The following is a 15,136-nucleotide window of genomic DNA, read 5'->3' on the forward strand; positions in this document are numbered from 1 at the left end:
TTTTAAAATCATTTTCCAAGAATAAGTTAGGTTGAATATACTACCTTTAGTTCATAAAACAGGTAAATGTATAGTATAAAAAAGCATCTAATATTTTATACAGCACTTAACAATTTTATAGGAGTTTTTAGACATCCTCTGAAGTTGGCATAATCGTGCCTATTTTATAGGGAGGAAAGCAGGATCAGGAAGTTTATATGGCTTGCCTGGGGTCACTCACACATAGTATTTTCCATGCTCTACCACTGTCTTCTCTTCTGTCTTTAGCTTATATTAGTTGCATAGAAAGTGAATTAAAAATGTATAAACTGATTTGGACACATAAAGAGATAAGCTTTCATTTTCCTCTGCATTCACTCATATGACTCTCTTGCTCCCCAGGGATGAGGAATAAATGAGATGCTCTTACGTTCTGATTGAACGTGGTAGCAATAAAAATTTAATAAGAATGATGTAGCTCAGAGATGTGCCCTTTTGTTCCAAGTACCAGAAGAGCTCACACTTTCAAAAGTTTTACTCCATGTGCTTCCCTGTCACAAAGACCTGCTTATGCTGCTCTTCTTTGCTGCTGAAGGCCACCCAGTGATTTGATAACCCAGAAAGAATTTTGAAACTCTGTAGGTTTTTACTATCTATATCATCCTTACTCTGTCTTTTGGGGAGAAAAAATCCACTTTTTCTCACATATTTAAATTGTAATTCTGCATATTCTAAAAGATACTTTGGGGTGATTCATGGTGTCACACCATAAACATTATGTTGTTCTCTGTGTTTTTGTCCCCTAAAGGGAAACAGCTATCCCTAGGAGCTTTTGTTTAGCTTTAATTATTTATGAAGCTTGCTTTTCTCCTTAATAATTTATGAAGTGCTTTGTATATGTAACTGAAGCAGATGTTGCCGTAGATACTTTCTCGACAGTAGTCACTCTAGAGACAGTTCTGCTGGCCTTTCCAGTTTGTTTATGTGTCCAGCTTGCTTTCTGTCTGCTTAAGGAAACCAATTAATAATGTAGCTCTTTTAACAATTCAGAAAATAACAGTGTTATGCTGTATTTCTTTGAGAATTAAATTGTCTAGTATTGCCATTCTTCATAATTTGAAGACTAACCAAAAAAAGTAAACCTAGTAAAAAGAAGGGGAAAAAAACTACATGATTATTTCAAAAGCCACAGGAAAAGCATCTGACAAAATTCAGCACTTTTATGATGAAAACACTCAGCAAATCAGGAACAGAAGGGAACTTCGTTAACATGATAAAGGTCATTTATGAAAAACCTACAGCTAATATCATACTCACTGGTGAAAAACAACAAGTTTCCCACACTAATATGAGGAACAAAATGACTATTGCTATTCACCATTGTACTGGAGCTCTTAAAGCAATTAGGCAAGAAAAAAAAGTAGAAGGCGTCAGTATTGAAAAGGAAGAAGTAAAATTATTTGTTTGTAGATGACATTATTCATATAGAAAATCCTACAGAATCCACAGGGAAAGGTACTAGAGCTAATAAATGAATTCAGCAAAACTTACCTTATAAGATTAAAATATGCAAATCAGTTGTGTTTCTATTCTTCATTAATGAATGAACCACCAGGAAATTAAGAAAACAATTCCAACTACAGTAACATCTGGAAAATAAAATACCCAGAAATAAACTTAATCAAGAGCATGGAAGACATTGAAAACTACAAAATATTGCTGAAATCATTTAAAGAAAACCTAAATAGCCCTTTCTGGTGTGCACTGAGTGCCAGCCTGCGAACCAAAGGGTCGCTGGTTCCATTCTCAGTCTAGGGCACATGCCTGGCTTGCAGGCCAGGCCCCCAGTAGGGGGCACATAAGAGGCAACCACACATTAATGTTTCTCTCCCTCTCTTTCTCCCTCCCTTCCCCTCTCTAAAAATAAATAAATTTGAAAAAAAAATTAAACCTAAATAAAGATAAATTATAAGTGTTTATGGATTGGAAAATTTATATTGCTAATATTGCAGTATTCCCCAAAGCAATCTACAGATTCAGTGCAATCCCTATCAAAATTCCAATTGCCTTTTTTCCCCCAGAATTTCAAAACTCACTGCAAAGTTATAATAATCAAGAGAGTGAGGTACTGGCATAAGGATAGACCTATATAGACCAATGAAATAGAATTGAAATTCCAGAAATAAACCAAAACATGTATGACAGATTGATTTTTGACAAGATTACCAAGGCATTGATGGAGAAAAAATAGTTTCTTTAACAATGGGTGCCCAGACAACAGGATAACCACATGTAAAAATATTAAGTTAAACACGCATCTCACTCCATATACATAAATTAACTCAAAATGGGTCAGTGACCTAAAACTATAGAAGAAACTTCCAGCCAAGTTGTAGGTGTAGGTAGATACGCTTCATTTCCTCACATGACCAAGAGAAAGACAACAGCCAATTTAAAAACAAAAAACAACCAGAACTGCCAGAATAGCAAACTCGATGGAAGTCCAACAACCAAGGAGTTAAAGAAGAAACATTCATCCAAACCAGTAGAGGGGCGGAGACAAGCAGCTGCAGTGGAGAGAATGCACAGCAAGGGGGCAGCTGGTGGACCGGGTCCTCCGATATTCACAGGCAGATAAACTGGGAGGAAGAACTAGGGAGAGAGACAGACCATGCAACCCACGGTTCCAGCATGGGGAAATAAAGCTCAAAACCTCTGACTGAAAAAACATGTGGGGGTTGCATTGGCTGGAGAAACTCCCAGCCTCACAGGAGAGTCTGTTGGAGAGACCCATGGGATCCTAGAACGTACCCAAACCCACCCACCCAGGAATCAGCACCAGAGAGGTACAGTTCACTTATGGGTAGTGGAAGAAGTGACTAAAAGTGGGGCGAGAGCTGAGCAAGTGACATTGTACCCTCCTGACCCCTCCCCCACAGACAGCACCACAACACAGCAAAGTGGGTTTCCCTGCCTTGGTGATACCTGAGGCTCTGCCCCTTACAACATAACCGGTGCACCAAGACAAAGAAATATGGTCCAAATGAAAGAACGTATCAAAACTCCAGAAAAAGAACTAAGCAAGAAGGAGATAGCCAACCTATCAGATGCAGAGTTCAAAACACTGGTAATCAGGATGCTCACAGAAATGATTGAGTACAGCTACAAAATAAAGGAAGAAGTGAAGGCTATGCAAAGTGAAATAAAACAAAATATATACAGGGAACCAACAATGAAAGGAAGAAAACTGGGACTCACATCAACCATTTGGAACAAAAGGAAGAAATAAACATTCGACCGGAACAGAATAAAGAAACAAGAATTCAAAAAATGAAGAGGGGCTTAAGAACCTCTGGGACAACTTTAAACGTTCCAACATCTAAATCATAGGGTTACCAGAAGAAGAAGAAGAGGAAGAACAAGAAATTGAAAACTTATTTGAAAAAAAAATGAAGGAGAATTTCTCCAGTCTAGTGAAGGAATTAGACATGCAAGTGTAGGAAGTGCAGAGAGTCCCAAAAAAGTTGGACCCAAGGAGGAACATACCAAGACACATCATAATTAAAATGCCAAAGGTTAAAGATAAAGAGAGAATCTTAAAAGCAGCAATAGAAAAGAGTTACTTACAAAGGAGTTCCCCTAAGACTATCAGCTGATTTCTCAAAAGAAATATTACAGGTAAGAAGGGGCTGGCGAGAAGTCTTCAAAGTGATGAAAAGCAAGCACCTACAACCTATACTACTCTATCCAGCAAAGCTATCATTTAGAATCAGAGGGCAGATAAGTGCCTCCCAGATAAGGTCAAGTTAAAGGAGTTTATCATCACCAAGCTCTTATCATATGTAATGTTAAATGGACTTATCTAAGAAAACGAAGTCCTGGCTGGTGTGGCTCAGTGAATTAAGTGCCGGATTGCGAACCAAAGGGTCACCTGTTCTGTTCTTAGTCAGGGCACATGCCTGGGTTGAGGGCCTGGTCACCAGTTGTGGGGGCGTACGAGAGGCAACCACACATTGATGGTTCTTTTCCTCTCTCCCTCCTTTCCCCGCTCTCTAATAAATAAATAAAAATCTTTAAAAGAAGGAAATCAAAACTGTGAACAGTAAAATTACAACAAACACAACTATCAACAACTGAACCTAAAGAACAAAAACTAAGCAAACAACTGCAACAGGAACAAAATCTCAAAAATGGAGTCACATGGAGGGTTTTCTGTGGGAGGAGGAAAGGGAAGAATGGGGAGAAAGGTACAGATAATAAGAAGTATAATTGGTAGGTGCAAAAATAGGGTGAGGTTAAGAATAGTTTAGGAAATGGAGAAGCCAAAGAACTTAGATGTACCACCCATGGTCAGAACTAAGGGATGGGAAGGCTGGAGGGAGAGAGCGTGCAGGACAGAGGAAGGAGAAAAAAGGGGAGGAAAAAATGGGACTACTGTAATAGCATAATCAATAAAATATACTTTTAAAAAAAGAATTAAGCATTTATCATTTATCATACCTCATGATAACTAAGTAATTTACTTGGATAGTTTCTCTTATAGAAGCATTTTAGCTAAAAAGCGAAAAATAAATGATAGCAAAACTTTAAAAACCTTTAGTTTTTGCAACCCGTAGTGGATTTAGACATTTATCATCAAAGGCCTGTTTTATTAAAATTTTTTTAGGGCTGCTATACCCATTTCCATGAACTAGATGGCTTAAAACAACAGAAATTTACTCCCTCCAAGCTCTGGAGGCCAAAATTTAGAAACCAAAGGGCCAGCAGGGCTGCACTTCCTGCAGAGGCTTTAGGGGAGAAGCAGTTTCTTGCCTCTTTGAGCCTCTGGTGCCTCCAGGCATTCTTCCAGTCTCTGCCTCCAAGGTTACACTGAGTCCTCCTCTGTTTGTGTTTTCCTTGGTGTGTCTTTTGTAAGGACACTTAATAGATTTAGGGCCCATCCAGGGAATTCAGAATGATCTTGTTATCTCAAACTCCTTAACTATCCTTAACTTAGATCTGCAAGGGCCTTTTTCCAAACGAGGTTACCCTTCACAGGTCCCAGGGATATATCTTTGGAGGCCCCCCCCCTCAGCCCACTACAGCTGTTAATAACATAATAAAAGAGTAAGTCAGTGCAAGGCTCCTCATAGAAGTCACCCACCTTGTCAAAACCAAGAAACAAACAAAAAACCTGAGTGTAAGCAAGCATAGATTTATGGGAAATACAGGAAACAGAACACGACAAGGATGCAGGCAGCAAGATTCATACTGTGGGGAACTCTCCAGACAAAAACCCAGTTTGTTCAACAACTCAATTGCAAGGACTGAGTGAGGAGAAAGAGGAGGAAACCTGAATATTTTATTTTATTTTTTAATTATATTTTTGAAATCTGCACTTTTTTAAATTATATTTTATTGATTATGCTATTACAGTTGTCCCAGTTTTCCCCTGTGCCCTCCTCCACCCTCCACCCCACTCCCTCAGGCAGTCCCCATGCCATTGTTCATGTCCACAGGTCATGCCTGTAAATTCTTTGGCTACTCCATTTCCTGTGCTGTATTTTACATCCCTGTGGCTATTCTGTAACTACCTATTTGTAGTGCAGGCAGAGGTCAGCCCCCACCTGTGATCAGCCCCAGGGCTACCCTGCCTGAGCTATAAAGCATCTGAGATGACTGCTACTTGTGCTGGGCTTGGAGATTCCCAGGCAAAGCTGAGTTGTGAATCTAGCCTGGCTGCTGCTATGCCAGGCCGGGGGCCACTTAGCAAGAGATATGGGGGCTGGAGACTCACTGAGGCCAGCTATTCCTTATTTGATAGGATTCAGGAAGTTGTAAAGCATGAGCCAAGACCAGCCACTCATATGGAAAAGTCACAATTAAGAGCTTGGGTGGGCTGGAGTCTCATGGGACCTCCAGGATGGGACAAACAGTGTTAGCTCAGTTGATGGACCCACCTGCTAGCTCAGTGGCTCTCTTGGGGGAGGGCCCAGAAAAGGGACAGTGGCCTTTGTACACATTTCTGTCTGGGAGAAAGCTGTCCCCCAGCTCTTACCTGGATGCCAGTCACTTCAGTTCCTCCCTCTGTGCCACCGGTGCCTTTCAAGCTGCTGCCCTGGTGCTGGAGCTCAGAGGAAGTGAGTCTGCGTAAGTCTACATGTGAGTTTTTTAAGGGGAACTGCTTTGGACTCTAGCAGTTTCTTCCACCAACTCAATTCCCACTGGTTTTTCAGCCAGAAGTTGTGGGGACTTACCTTCCTGGCCCTGAAACCCTGGTCTGGGGGATTGGAACTCCTCACACCTGAGATGCCCCTCCCGAATTTTTAGCCCACACACGTATGTGGGAATAGCCCATTCTGTGTCCACCCCTCCCACCAGTCTGGATGGATGTGGTTTCTTTAATTCCATAGTTGTCAGACTTCCATTCAACTCACTTTCTGACTGTTCTGAGTCATGGTTGTTCTGTTTTAGTTGTAACTTTGACGTGGTTCTGTGAGGAGGCAAGCTGTGTTTACCTATGCTGCCATCGTGACTGGAAGTCCCCAGGAACCATTGGTTGATTCTTATTATGTGCCCTCACTGGGGATTGAATCTGCAACCTTGGCATATGGGAATGATGCTCTAACCAAAAGCACTACCCAGCCAGGGCCTGGGACTTTTTAAAATTGGGAGTGGAGGAAGTAGGTGGGTTTATAGATGAAGCAATATTGGCCACGAAGGAATGTTTTTGGAAGTTGGTAAATGGGTATGTGGGGATACACTGTACTGTTGTCTGTATTTTTATATGTGTTTGAAATTTTTTGTAAGAAAAAATTAAAGTTTTTAAAAGGTTGGAAATTCCCCCTGCACCCCTCTGTGCCAAAGAAGATATGTAGTGCCTGAGAGGATAGGTGTGGCAACTAGAAGGATGATTCTCTTCGCTTTTTCTTCATGGTTACTGGGGAGGCTCCCAAGACTTTGCCAAGAGCTTTCGCAGCTACTCCATCTTACTGGAACCTTGGAAAAGAACAAAGCACATTTCCCTCTGAGAATATGTTGATTCAACCAGCCTTCCCTGACCAAATTCTCCCAATCACTCCTCACCCCACCCCCACCCCCACAGTTTGGGTGAAATATCACCTTTTGTGCTCTCCTAGTGCCCTCTGCATACTTCCTCAGTGTGTTTGAATTTTATGGCCTGTTAGGTTCTCCCAGTTTCCAGATTATACAGGGTCTGGCAGCAGTAACACCTGCTTGAGTGTGGCTGGTAGGGTAATGATATGGGTGTAATAATTTATACTTTTATTTTAAACATTTTGCCTAAAATGCCATATGGTGTGCTTGAGTGCGATGTTGTTATGTTACAGAATTACATGCTGATGATTTTGTAATAATAAAGGGACATTATTTGTGCCAGACCCTATATATCCCTTGAGTATACTAACCTTAATTATTTATCTTTATTCATTTATATATTCCTCCTCACCCCCATACTTAACATTGGGCCTAGTTAAGCTGTCTCAGTCAATGGTTACTGAATGAGGGCCAGGAGAGCAATAGAGAAACTGCGATGGTACTGGTAAATAAAATGCAAAATACACCCCCTGCTTTCTCTGTCTGCTCAGTAACCCTTTTCCCAGGTCTACTACAGAGCTGCTTTAAACTGTTTCTTCCTTCTTCTGCCCATCCTCTGGAGGAGGTACTAATGAGCTGTAAAATACTACAAATGAGAGATCAGCAAAGAGTAAGCAGTGGAATGAAATGGGTTTCTGCACAAATGTTGCTGATTTCTATTCTTTCCCAGGGTACACGACCAGTGAATTATTTTCAGATGGCTGTCTTTCTTTGCAGTTTTGCTATTCTCTGTATGTCGGAATTCCCCTTCTATATAAATTCCCTTCTAGTTTGTCTTCTTGGTATGCTATAAAAAGGTAATTAGAATATAACCTCCTAGAAAAGGTGTCAAAGAAGTACTGTAAAAACACTCTTTTGTGCTGTGGGTGAGGTTATCTGGCAATTTCCCAGGGGGTGCAACCTCCATAAAACTGACTGTAAGAGGTCCACAACGTGGTGAAAGAGGCGAAGGGAGTAAGGAGCCGGACTTGTTAGTTACAAAACAATCACAGGGAAGGAAGTGAAGCACAGGGAATATAGTCAATAGTATGGCAGTGAGCACAGAGCCAGCAGGCATGCGGGAAATATCCAGGGGAACCGCTGTGTGAGGTGTGATCATCTAACCAATGAGCTGTGCACCTGAAACCAATCCAAAACAAAACTGGAAAAAGAGACCTTCAAAACTCTAGAACTGGGAGAGACCCAAGAGACTAAAGACCTTTCATATTTGCGTGTGTGCGTGCACACACACACACACACACCAAGAAAAACAGCTTTTTGGATATAGCTATCTTGTTTCTGTCTTAAAATATTGTATATTGTCTTGATATGTGGGTTAGTTTCTAAACTAGTACTTTCCAAATTTAGATTCTTGAGAAGATAGGACACACGAGTAACAACTATTATCTAAAAATTTTTAAAAAGTATAATTATCATTTCTTTTTGACCGTGTAGTGTTGGATGATTTCTCATTTTTGGAAAAGAGCAAAATAAATCTTAAACATTGAAATGTAATTACTGGTCATTTTAACCTTATTAAAGTCTTAAAGATATTTTATTTCCTCTGTAGGTGGTGCGGGACTATAACCTTCAGCTGTTTCTACAAGAGAATGCTGTGTTTCACAGACCCCAGCCCTTCCAGTTCCAGCCTTGTGACAGCGATACTGTAAGGGAATTCCAGATTTCATTTCATTAGTTTTTAAGCTCTGTTCATGCTCAAATAACTCTTATTGTTGAAAAAGAAGAAGTTGAGTATGTCTCATTAATGTTATAGCAAACTATGAGGATACAGAGAAACTGTGATATTCTTTGTAAAATACAGCTACCACACCTGGTATCTTTATGCTAATAACTTCCTACTAAATTGGGTTAAATTATAAGACAAGTTCCTGCTGAAAGCTGAATTTAGGGAAGAAGAAAAAATATTCAGTAAAGGTTTTTTCCAATTCAAATATAAATTATACTTTCTATCCATTAAATTCCTCACATATATACCTTTTAAAAGAAACCAGTGGTTAAATTTTAACCAGAATAGGATGAATAAATAGAATAATGAATATGTGCATGTAAATATTTTATTGGCTTTATACAAAATTATAGGCCCTTTATAATGTCTTTCAGATTTCTCAGAATGTTGAAGTATTAACACAGATGCTACACTGGCAATTTTTAAAAAGCTAACACTAGTCACCTGTTTTTATTCTTGAGTTTACTCTATGAAAAAAAAAAATGCCATTCTTGAATTTAAGAAAAACAAAAAGCTAATTTGATAATCTAAAAAAAAGGAATTAACTTCTGCAACGTGAAAGAGCCCAGGTCTGGCTCTGAACCTGCACCAGTGTCTCTGGCCCCCGGGCTCTGTCAGGCCGGCCACGGCGGAGGGCGGGTTCGGGGTGAGTTCTGATGGCGAGCCTGGGCTCACAACCCCGGGCGTTTACGTGTCCGAGTTTGGCGGTTTCAGTTCAGCAGAAACCGTGCTAGAGACGGCTTCGTTACTTTTCTTACTAAAGTTTAAGTAGCCCTGGTAGTAGCTGTATAAAGAAATGTAGGGAAGAAAGCATTTTCCTGTAGATTATAGCCCTTGCCGTTTATACTAGTGGCTTTTGTTTGTTGATTGCCTTAAGCAGTCAGCTTTTGCTTAATGATTCAGTGACATTGTTCTATAGTTTGACTTCTTTGAAGCCTGGGAGGAATAAAGCAGAGTACTGGAAGATACAGAGTATATACAACGTTGCCAGACTTAACGTAAAATTGTGACTAATTTGAGATTATTTTATCTTTGCTCACTTTCCTCAAAGAAAAACAAAGTAACTGCCACTCACCTCACTTGTCCTGACTGCAACCTTAAATCCCTTTCTGTTTCTAGACACTGTGCTAAATGTTCTTAGCTGTATCCCTCTTTGCCTTGAAATTCTAACTGTGCTGTTTTCTGTCCTTGTGCAATCTTTACTGGGCAGAGTTTAAAAGCTGCCCAACTGGTGGATATTGAGCTCTCCCCTGTCAGTGCTCTGAGAATGACCATAGCTGAGGTATATGGGGGTGTGGGTCAAGGGCGGGAGTGATGGGGCGTGTCTGTTTGCATGTTAATGAGGGGTGGGACCTGCTGTTGGGATGAAATGTGTACAGACGTATAAGGGACCACTGAAGCAATATGGGGCTTTCCACTTTCCCTTATAAGGTAGGGATTTCCTTTCCTGTTTCTAGTGAAAAGATTGAGCTTCTCATTTTTCGTCTTGTTTGGAGCTCCTTAGTTTTCCTCAACAGGAGTGCCGAAAGAACCTTAGAGCTCATCTTGCCTTTATTGAAGGGGAGACTGAAACTTAGGAAAAGAGACTTGTCCAGGGCTGTACAGTGACTCAGGGACACCTTACTGAGCTGATGGCAATTTTACTGTTCTTTCTTTGTGCTGCTCTGTCTTCTGAGGAGAAGTGTTGAGCACTTGGGGAACAAGTAATTTTTTCATAATGAAAAAATGTCCATTGTTTCATAAAAATCATTGTCAACCATTGAAAAAAGCTTTAGAATAATCATTTTAAAATGTTTTTTAACTGCAAAATATTTTGTGTGTACTTTTTGTTTTGTTGTAAATTTAAGTATTCTTACCACCCACAAGGAATAAGATCCTGAGTCGTCATTTTTACTCCGTTCAGACGGGCACTGTTCCGTCACGTGCGCGCGGGCCACTGTTGTGGGCTGCTCGTGGGGCTGGCAGCACTGTGCTGTCAGGGAGCGCCAAGCACCGGCCGTGCTCATTAACGCGCCGCTCCGGCCCGGTGAATGCAGGGCACGCAGGAGGGACCAACCACCGCTCTCCTCTGTTGTTATTTCTGTTGTATTTCTGAAATCTCTGTGTTCATATCTTATTTTGAAGCAAATTTCAATTTAACAGACACCGAGCCTGTGGACTATTGCCTAGCTGCAGCCTGCACACACTTTTCTCTTTTTTTTTATTTTATTTATTTATTTTTAGAGAGAGGGGAAGAGAGGAAGAAAGGGAGAGCAACATGATTGTGAGAGAAACAACGATTTGTTGCCTCTTGTCCGTGCCCCTACTGGGGACTGAACCCACAGCCCAGGCATGTGCTCTGACTGGGACTCAAACTAGTGACGCTTCGCTTGGCAGGATGACACTCAACCAACTGAGCCACACTGGTCAGGGTGTCCTGCACACATTTTAGACCTATTCATCTGTTCCTGAAATTTTGCTCAGTAACAAAATTAAATTTCTCAATCAGTTGCCTCCTTTCATATCTACTCTATGCTCTACAAGTTCATTCTCTTTAAGATCTTTCAGCGTATCTTCAGTCTTGTTTTTGATTCCTCTTTGGGCTATCAAGGACCTAGGTGTTACTTGAATTTTTAAATTTTCTGTTGAAAGTAATTTTCAGTTGGGTATTTAACATTAACAAACTATTTATTGTATACTTTATATGTAAATACTGTAAGAGAATGTTTAAAACATGACTTCATTTCATCCTAATAACCCCTATGAGATAGGTAGCATTTCCACCAATTTTCAGATGTAACTAAGACACAGATTAGTCAACCTGCTGAAGATCATAAAGCTAGAACATGGCTTAGAGAGGATCTCGGTCTACCTGACTTAACCTGTTCATGGGCTTTTCAGACTACGCCTTCCCACCTGTGGACATCAGAGTCCCCTGGCTGATGCACATTGCCTTTGCATCAGTGTCCAGGGTTGGACTTTTTAAACCCTGACTTCTGATGACAGATAGAAATTTAAATGCTAGATCCTTTACAAAGCAAAATATAAAACAAAACCAGTCTCCAGATACCTAGTAGCCCCAAAATGATGCAGACATTAAATATAATTGTAAAATTGATTAGATTTGGATTTTTATTCTTTTGCTGTTTCAATTCATGTATCATTATACAATCTAGCTTTAGATTATATAGACACTAGCTGAAATGTCTGCGTAAAATAAAATTTTTCAACTTTGCCTACAATCCCAACAAAAACATTAAATTTGTAAGCGAATTTATCAACTTCTACTTACCCTGACAATTTTGAGTGTGTGACCTTGCAAAAGTCAGCTTTCTGAGGTCTCCCCACTCTAAAATTTTGCTTCTTTTTGTATTAAAATTCTATTTGGATAATTTGTAATTAAGGAATTCTTTTTCTTTTCTAATTATTTTAATAAAGATTTTTTTCATGAGTTTTTAAGAGTTTGGAGGAAATTAAAATAGTTTTAGTGGTTCAGAGTTCTGAGTCTGGAGTCACATATGTGTAATCACAGTTGCAGCATTTAATGTGTGGTAGACAGTGGGAATTCTACTTAATCTCTAGCTCCGGCTTGTGACTCGTCTTATAAGGCTGGTAAAAGTACAGAGTGGCAACCTGGGTTTACAGTTGTTTGTATGGAAAATAATATAATAGTTAATAAATAATGCAAGAGTAAACTGTTTCACATACAACTGTAAATCGACTCTTGCCCCACCCTGTATGTGAAACACTTTCCACAGTTCCTTGAACAGTAAGGGTTACCTATCACTGCTGTTTATTTAGATTTCACAGTTTGTTCTTTGTTTTTGTTAAGATTTTACTTCTTTTTAGAGAGTCAGGGAGAGAGAAAGAGAGGGAGAGATGACGTGCAGGAGAAGCATCAGTTGGCTGCCTCGCACTCACCCCCAGCTGCAGCCCCAGCATGTGCCCTGTCTGGGCCCTGCGCCCTTCCGGCTCACAGGGTGACGCCCGGCCACTGAGCCACACCAGCCAGGGCTGCAGTTTGTTCTTTGTGAAACATCATCATAGCATGTTAGGGCTAGAAGAAACGCTTAGTGATCATTTGATCTAGCACTGCCATCTTTCACATGACATGAAAGCCCAGAGGAGAGATAAAAGCTAGTTTGAGGTTTGCTGGTAAGTTGGTGATGGACCTGAAACTAAATTAAACCCATCATCTTCCAGAGCAGAGAGTCTGTGTTGCTATTGCTGTTTCTTTTCACTCTGTCCGATGATTCTTTCTTTAATCCCATTGAAACTATGAGCTGTTTCCATCTTTATCTATGCAACTATCTCAGTGCCATAGTAGGCTGGCCTGAGTTTTTTTTTCTCTGCTTAGCTAGCTTTCTTCACACCCCAAATGGATCAGTCCACCATAGTAGAGATGCAGCTTTAGTGCTCAGCAGTGGAAGACAAAACCACCCGTGGTCGTCTCCGGTTAGTGTCTCGCAGCAGCGACGCATGTCTCGTGTTTTCCGTGCTAATTAAGGAAGGCCCTCTGATCCACCTGCAGCATGCCGTGATTTCAGTAAGGATAACGGTGCTTTTCTCTCTGTTCTGTCTTGTGTCGTAGAGCCGACAATTAGAGTCAGAAACGGGGACCACGGAGGAGCACAGCCTAAACAAGGAGGCTCGGAAATGGGCCACACGTGTGGCGCGTGAGCACAAGACCATCGTTCACCAGCAGCGGGTGAGTGTGACCGAGGGCTGCAGGCTGCGTTCAGCCCAAGCCAAGTGTCTGACCACCTTACGGAGCTGAGTGTTATTAATGCGAAGAATAGCCTCCCCACGTTTCTTCTATAATCCCTCAGCAGTCTGCTCTCACTGTGCACTTAGCTTAGAAATCCTGAGGCCCTGTGGCATCAGCACAGTGATTCATCTGTTTGCCGTGGAACTGCCTGAAGGAGGCTAGCGATAGTGTATTGCAGCCTCTTGGGCAATGGAAGAGACATAAATGGGTGGAATTTGGCTTTTCATTCCCAAACAAATTTTTTGAAGGCACAATTGTGCCTTCATGATTCCATGAAAATGTATCATCAAGACTGAACTGAAAGTGCAAAGAAACTGTTTTAGGTATAGTACATTTTTTCTCACTTTCCATTTATTTATATTTTTATTATTCTCTTCCTTTATCTGCACATCCAGTTTCTTAAAAGAATTGTCCGTATTTAGCATCCATATTTCCTAGCATCCCACTCATTACCTTTGAGCCCACTACACTTGGTCTTTTCCTGCTTTCCCTCTCCCTGCACCGCTGTGCAGGGACTACACTTTCGAAAATCACCGGTGATGCCTGTGTTCCTAAAGCCAAAATGACACTTTGGTTTCTCATCTCACTTACCCCGTGACAGCTGCCTCACAATTGACAACACCTTTCACCCTGAAGCCTTTTCTTCCCTGGTCGCCCATGACATCACGCAGCCCTGGTTTTCCTGCTGCCGCGCTGGCCGTTCCTAGATTCTTCTGCAGCTTCTTTCTCTGCCTCGTGCTTAAATACTTAAATTCCTTAGATTTCTCCACCAGGCTCTCTTCTTTTCTTAGTCTTTATTCTCATTATAGGCAGTCGAGACCTCTTCCACAGTTTCACTTAGCAACCAATGACAGATTGAGCCCAGTCTTCAACATTGGGCTTTTCTTCTTGTATCCATATGTCTACTTGCCTGCTTTGACATCTGCTTTTCACTGTCTTACAGGCATCTCAAACTCAGCGCTCCCCTTATCTAATGCTGCACAGCGACACACTGTAGCCCTGACTGGTGCAGCTCAGTTGGTTGGGTATCACCCCTTGAACCAAAAGTCATGGGTTCAATTCCTGGTCAGGGCACGTGCCTGGACTGTGGGTTCGGTCCCCACCTGGGTGTGGATAAGAAGCAGCCAGTCAACATTTCTCTCTCACATCCTTGTTTCTTTCCCTCTCTCTTTCTCATTCCCTTCCCATCTCTCTAGAATAAATAAATAAGAGTCTACAGCCATACCACCCTGAATGCACCCGATCTCATCTAAAAATAAATAATAGTAAAAATAAATTAAAAAATAAAACACTAAGCTTAATTCCCCCCCCCCCCAAAAGCATTGTTTACATTACTTTGGGGGAGGGCTCAGCTTGGCAATTCTCGTGTGGGCGTCTCTCATTGTGATCAGGTAGAGCTGGTGCTAGGGCCATCTCATAGGCTTCCCCACCAAAATATCTGGTGTTCGGACCAAGAAGACTGGAACAGCGGGGAGCTGGAGCAGCGAGCGCTCCTTGGGCATCTCTGTCCCTCTGCAGTCTCCCCATGTGGTCGCTCCCGCACAGCAGCTTCGTGCCAGCCATACCTGTTGCCTGCAGCACAGGCCCCC

At 41.3% G+C, this 15,136-nt stretch overlaps 1 protein-coding gene across 2 annotated transcripts in view; it reads left to right on the forward strand.

Annotated features, from left to right (window-relative positions):
- FCHSD2 (FCH and double SH3 domains 2) overlaps window positions 1–15,136 on the forward strand; it is a 228,567-nt gene that overhangs the window by 177,278 nt on the left and 36,153 nt on the right. For both annotated transcript variants that reach the window (XM_036028846.1, XM_028516453.2), the window contains exons 10-11: window positions 8,624–8,719; window positions 13,371–13,487. In XM_036028846.1, the coding sequence (XP_035884739.1) occupies window positions 8,624–8,719; window positions 13,371–13,487 (213 nt within the window). The remainder of the gene's footprint in view (window positions 1–8,623; window positions 8,720–13,370; window positions 13,488–15,136) is intronic.

Source organism: Phyllostomus discolor, chromosome 6, assembly GCF_004126475.2.
Source record: "Phyllostomus discolor isolate MPI-MPIP mPhyDis1 chromosome 6, mPhyDis1.pri.v3, whole genome shotgun sequence".
In the NCBI taxonomy this organism is placed as follows: domain Eukaryota; kingdom Metazoa; phylum Chordata; class Mammalia; order Chiroptera; family Phyllostomidae; genus Phyllostomus; species Phyllostomus discolor.